At 34.3% G+C, this 6,891-nt stretch overlaps 1 protein-coding gene across 1 annotated transcript; it reads left to right on the top strand.

Moving 5' to 3' along the window:
- The first annotated feature begins 660 nt into the window (after nt 1-660).
- LOC105173508 (uncharacterized) lies at nt 661-1,785 on the top strand. Its single transcript, XM_011095270.3, has one exon. The coding sequence runs from the start codon at nt 831-833 to the stop codon at nt 1,542-1,544; it is 714 nt and encodes a 237-aa protein (XP_011093572.1). The 5' UTR covers nt 661-830; the 3' UTR covers nt 1,545-1,785.
- The last annotated feature ends 5,106 nt before the right edge of the window (nt 1,786-6,891 follow it).

Raw genomic sequence — 6,891 nt, 5'->3', positions numbered from 1 at the left:
GTTTGGTAAATTAAAGGGTAAATTATAAGTATTTTCTCTATGATTTGACATAATTACGAATATTTTTTTATTATTTAAAAAATTATAAATATATATTTTTTAATAAAAAATAATTATGTAGCCTCTAGATGATGAGGTGGATATTAGTACTTTATTCTTCATTAAAATTTTTAAAACAAATTTAAGTCCAAAATTTGATAGACTAATAGTTCTAGCCGAGGCCAAGCCTTGTCGTCTCGATAGGGCCTTCCTCGCTCAGTCTTTGGTTAGTCTATCCTAATTTTATTAACGCGTATTCTTGTTTAAATAAAAAAATATAATTAAAAAATAAAAAAAAATTAATTTTAATTCTGTAACTTAGAAGGAGTAGCATTTTTTATCCTGTGTGAATTAATTTTTATTGTAATTTTAAAATTTTGGCAATTTTCATAATTTTTCGGCCAATTTAGCCAAAAAATTGCATTTGCACACGGTCAAATCAAATTGCAATTTTAGTTCTGTAAATCAATTTGTACATGGCCAAAATTACCAACTTTTCAAAATTGAAGGACTAAAAATATCAATACCCCTTAAGTTATAGGACTAAAATTACAATATAATTGGTTCAAATATATTTTTGTTTTGTTGAGTGGGTATATATAATTGGTGCATCACTCATTTCTAACCCTCCACAGTTTCCCCAACCCCAACCAAGATTCTTTCTTTCATTTTCCTCTCACAAGTCACAGGTCGACCTTTTCCCGCCAAAATGTAGGGATTCTCCCCTTCCTGTCTCTTTTTACTTCCTTTCCCCAACCACACCACATTTCAGTGACAAGAGAGAGAGAGAGATGAAGGAAAGTTCCAAAGTAATCATGGGTGCAGTGCTTCTGCTGGCCATAACCGTTGCCATAGTACTAACCCTGGTTTTACTTCTCTTAGCTGAGCTCTACTGCTCACTCTTACTCCGCAGACGCCATGATCACCACCCTAAGACAGCTCCTCCTACAGCTGCCGAGGCTGCCACCGCCGCTGACGCTCCATCTCTGAGCAGCTTCTACGCCCAAGGAGTTCTTCGTGCTCCAAGAAGCTTCCTCTTCCCGACAACGATCCCGGAAAACCATTTACCCGTTTCCACCAATCACCCCTCTTCTGCTCTCTACTCAACCCATGATCCATGGCCAGCCCAAGAAGCTACTTCTCCTCCGCCCTCAGCCACCACCAGCGCCTCCACAAGTCAGGAGCATCTCATTTACATATGCAATCCAATCTACGACGGCGAAGAAGCCATTAGGATGATGAGCAAAGAGCACGATGACACACCTTTCGAAACGCCCGGCACGTCCCCCTCCCGTTTGGAGATCACGTCGACACTCTCGAGCACTCCCTCCTCTCCTGCAACCACACCCCCATTGACTCCAATGAAAAAGCTTCCAGCAGAGGGCTCCTCGGTTTCCCTGAGGGATGCACGATCCATTTGCACGACGCCCAGCGATTCCAACACCAACAATGATGGCATTTCATCGTCATCATCTGGCTCGCCCTGCACTTCTCCTTCCTGGTGAGAACATAGGCTGAAGTTGGGTTTTTGCAGCTTTCTGTACTTTCTATGTTATCAGTTTCTTTTTCTCCTTTTCAAGAGTTGGGTACGTATAGCTTTCCAGAATTTGTAATGAAGAAGCAGATTTGGGTCAGGCTTTCTACTTTCCGGGCGTGGTCATGGCTCTTCAATCTAGGCCACGCTTCTGCTTTGTCTTAACTTAATTCTATAATATATATGTTGTCACCGAGCGAGCTTTCAAACCACTATATTATCTTGAAATTGAAATCATTTAGACAGCTTTTTCTTTACAGTTGTAGACTACATGTAATTCTTTTTCCCCTCATTTTCTGTCCTTTTGGCCGTGTCGAAAGAGAAGCAGCAGCAGCAGCCAACAAGTTTATCATTTCTATGTTTCAACGGTTGGGGGTGGAGTAGTTGGGATTGTGAAGGTGCATGTGAAGTGTACGTAGGGTGGTGGACAAAACAAGGAGCAAGAAAAATCACTGTTTTTTACGGACCCCCTACTTCTAGTGTACTGAATTCTGTGCATTTGCTCCTAAAACCGAACATGGTTCGTGAAGTTTTATGAAAATAGAAACACTGCTTTTTGTAAATTAGTATTCAATTGGGTCCACTAAAGGGCATCCAATGCTTCTGGTTTGAGTTCACCAAGAGGGAGTTTCTATTTCATTCCCAAAATTAATTACTTATTTTCAAGCATTTCAAGAAAGAATTATATTGATACCTAATGAGGTTAGGTTTTAGGGATGTATTTGTTATTTTATAAAGAGTATGAAGTGTTTGTATAATTTTTTATTCTTGAAAAGGGGCCAATGTAAATTTTGGGCAACTAAATTTTTCGTTGTCTCAAAAAGCTTTCAACAACCTAAATTTTGGTCGAGAAAAGGGATATGACACCTTTAAAGAAGACCTCTAGGAAAAAAACAATTTTCCTGCGCAAAAAGAACTTTTAGAAATGATAATTTTTTAGTGTAAAAAACTTTTAGGAACGAAAATTTTCATACAAAAATAGATATTCCAGCACAAATTTTTTTGTTATGCAATTACGTCTTTAAGCACAAAATGTTACGCTGCCTAAGAGCTTGTATTTTGCAACAATGTATATTGTTGCAAATCATCATAAATAATATTGATTGGCCCAAAAAGTGCATGGATAGGATCTTTTAGGATTTGAGCTTTTCAGTGGGCCAAATTCTTTGCAAGCTTAAGAAAAGGGAACCTGCAAAAATATATATTAGTATTTCAATACCCAATTCAGTACGTAATATTAAAAAGAGAGAAAAACGAGATGACATACTATGATGAAAATCGTGAGTGAAAATGAGTGTATATAGTAGAAATTGCTTATGAGTACTTGAAAATCGTCCCCTCGTTTGAGGAGGCCAAACCTAATCTTATAGTCGAAGTCAATGGTGAGGAAGTTGAGGAGGTGGTTGCCCAAGGATAAGTCTCCCTGAATTTCTAGTCTGTTGGTTGGAGAAGTCTGAGCCTATCCAATCCAATTGAAAGTCCTTAGTAGAGTAGGGGTTCTACTTCTTCGGAAGTCTTCTCTCTCGATCCGCCTCGTCAGGTGCTTGAATGTCCATCTGGACAAGTGCTTCGCTAGTTGCAAGGGTGGTGTCCCCCCTTCCCCCCCCCCCCCCGGCTTCCAAGGAACAAATCCTTCTCCTTAGCCTTGACTCTCTTGGGCCAAAACTGGGGGAGTTTCCTATTTGTAACCATATCATACAACCACCCCCCCTCCCCACGACACTAGGAGGATGAGGTCTACTTAGTCCTTAAAATAGAGACTTCCTTCTAGTAGGAGAGTTTTTTTTTTTTTCAGGGATTTGAAGAAATCTTCCTTCCTCAATCAGTACAGACGTTGGTTAATACATCCTCCTTAGCAAAGGGGTACTTTCAGGGTTGCACTGGTGAAGCGGTGTATCTATGCCTTTAGGGTTTCCTTTTCCTCATGTTTCAACACGAAGATATCACTTGCGAAGCAGTGCAGGAATGCAAGCAAATGATTCAAGGTCTCATCAGAGGTCCAAAAACATATTGAGATTTTACCATTTAATTCGTGAGTTTATTGATTAAATTCTTGGCCAGGGTATCATGACAACTGGGCATAGTATTTCGTAGGATGAAGGTTTATAAAAAAAATAGAAATAAGTGATCCATAGCTATTGAGTCAAAAATGTTTCGACTCATTATTCATGTCTCAGATCCAAATGGGAGATAATTGATAATAGGATCTTAATTGTATAGTACTCGTTGTCTAAAAGTTCGTCTCCTTTACCTAAAGATATGGCTTCATGACGTGGATGCCAACTATGATTAATTAAATGAGTTCTTGAAATTAAAGAGTTAACTTTAAGAGAATTTAATTGATATAATTAATTAAATTTAACAAGTCACAATAGTTGTGAGCCCATAACTACCATTTGAGTGTACCTACGGTGTCACACACCCTGCTTGAATGTAATTAATTCAAGAACAACTTAAATGGTGGATTGAGGATGTTGAAGTATTAACTAAAGTACTTAATAGTTATTGAGCTCAATTAATTTAATAAGATTAAATTAATTGTATGAAAATTTTAATTAGTTTAAGATAAGACACGTTTAATTGGATTAAACAAGTTCAAGGAGTGAAAATTAATTCATGAAATCAATTAATTTGGTCCTAGATTAACTATGTCCAAAATTAATTAGTGAAATTTGGGAAACTTCATTAAAATAAATTAAATGTAAATTTAATAATTTCATGGATCAAACCTTTATAATATTATTATTTGAGAGTCTGCGTTTTCTAGAGAAATAAATTAATTAAAAATTAATTTATTATTAGAAAAAAAATTGTATTTGAAATAGGATTTCAACTCAAATCCTTTCCCAACTCAACTACTTGGTAAGTACGACTCCACCCCTACAATGGGGGTGGAGAGGTTGGTCATGAGGCAAAGGAAAGGAAGCAAAAAATCAGCCCTCTCTCTAAAATATACATCCGCCTCTTCTCTCAAATAGCTTTGTATTTTACATCTCCTTCCCACAAAATATAATTCAATCTTTCAAAATAAAGGTGGTTGGTTTATGCATAATATACACAACATCATATGTCACTACAAGAAAATAGGCTTATAACTACAGTGAAAAATTTGTAGCATAAGTCCGATATTCATAACAAAAAACCTTTTGTTACAAATTTGTTATGATTTTTTATGGTAGAAAATACTGATATAGCAAAAGCTTTGCTACGGATGAGATTCGTAGCAAAAGTTATTTGCTAGGGAAAAAATGGCTTTTGTTACAACATATATTCATGGGCAAAGAAGAGCAAAAATCACCACTTTTTTGGCTATGATTGTCCATTTGTAGCCATCATATGGGTATTTGCTACGAAAAATCAACTTTCTTTATGATGGTAAATTCATAGGAAAAGCAACGGCAAAAAGTATCACCTTTTTATTATGGAGCTCTACTTGTTCCAATAATTAACTTTTACTACGCCCCTTTTGTTGTAGCAATAAAAGTAAAATTTGATTTTGGGATAATTACACTCCCCTCTCCTAAGGTTTGGTGTAATTACACGTGGTCCCCCTATAATTTGAAAAATTACATCTAGTAGCCCTGAGTTTACTTCCGTCTCCATCGGTCAAAATTCACTAAATTTATTGATATTAACAAAAAAATTAAATAAAAATTGATATTTATCTTCTATTGATTTATTACTAACTTATAGCAGGTCAAACAATTTTTTTCAGACTAAACTGTCCTTATAACGATGGAGATATACCACCTCACATGCATTAATGTGTGAAGACGTATGAGGGTAATTTATTTATAATATAATTTATTTGACTTGTAATAAATCAATTGAGGGTAAATACAGATTTTTCTCGATCTTTTTATTATTATCAACAATTTAGGTGAATTTTGATTAATAGAGAGACTTATTTATTAGACGAAAACAAACATAAGAGATGCTAGGTGTAACTTTCCAAACTACAGGGGGTTTAGGTATAATTAAACCAAACCTCAGTGGAGGAAAGTATAATTTTATATTTTCACGATAATTATCTCTATATTTTTTTTAATATTTATTATTTTTAATATTTACAGTTTTATTTAATTGAAAGTATTCTTATATATTATTAGTATTTGTACCAACATTGAATGACACAATTAGTTAATCAACAAATCACTAACATATATTATAAACTAATAAGTTAACGTGACAAAAAGTACAATATTCTAATTCGAACATGAATAAACATACCAACAACTAAATAATTGTGTAAGTATCAGCCAAGCAGTAGACATTACACAATTCTTAATCATGTTAATTATTAACCTAAAAGGTCAGAGTTGCATACAAAAGTTCAACATATACATGCGGGAGACAAAAAGTAACTTCTCGATCACCTTCTTTCACATCTACATGACCTAAAATATAATCATAAAATTCAAATAAATAAAAATAAAATGAAAAAGTGCACAATATTGAATGTTGAAATGAAAGATACAATTTCATATATTCACAAACTCCCAAAAGACACATTTCTTAACAGCTTCTCCAATGGCATTGACATATTCACTCGGTCGTATTAACTTCTCATTATGAATGAATGCTTTCTCAACACACACCTTCACAAAATCTAAGTGAAACTCCCTCAATTATTCTTCAAAGATACTTTGAAAGTATTATACATACCTTAAAACCTTAGACATCAACGGGTTAATATTTTTATATTATTAAAAAAATTATAAAAATATAATTTATATAAAATATATAAAAATTATGTCGAGTCGTGGATGTGATCCACGACTTGACTTAAAAAATATTTTTTTAAAAAAATGGGGTGTCGTGGATGTCATTCACAACATCAATTTTTATTTTTTTCCGTTTAGTTTTATTTTATAAATTAATTATATTCAATTAATTTTTAGCAATATAGTAAAATTGAAAAAGTCATAATGTTTAAAATATATAACTATAATTACAACCAATTTGTTAAAAAATATTACAATAAAAATGCAAATATTAAAAATGTCCACCCGTTCCACAATTGTATATGTGCCATTGACGTGGAAGTCTTCTTATTTTCTCGCTCATATTTTGCATTGGTTCATTTTGTGCCTCATTATCATTACCATCAGGATTAATGTCCAATCGACTTAATGTTGTTGCAGAACTAGACTCCACATTATCACGATATGCACTAAATGATGGAAATAGAATTGGTGAAATGTTGTATCCTGGTGCATATGATTGATTAATGTCATGGCCAAGGTCAAGATGTACGTGTGAAGAATAATCTTCTGTATGGGTTGGCATATATAGAGCCGATTGAAACCAATCATCTT

This window comes from Sesamum indicum, linkage group LG11, assembly GCF_026168435.1.
Source record: "Sesamum indicum cultivar Baizhima isolate 11 linkage group LG11, ASM2616843v1, whole genome shotgun sequence".
NCBI lineage: Eukaryota > Viridiplantae > Streptophyta > Magnoliopsida > Lamiales > Pedaliaceae > Sesamum > Sesamum indicum.
Note: the sequence above shows the minus strand (reverse complement) of the source record. Positions and strands in the feature narration are given on the sequence as shown.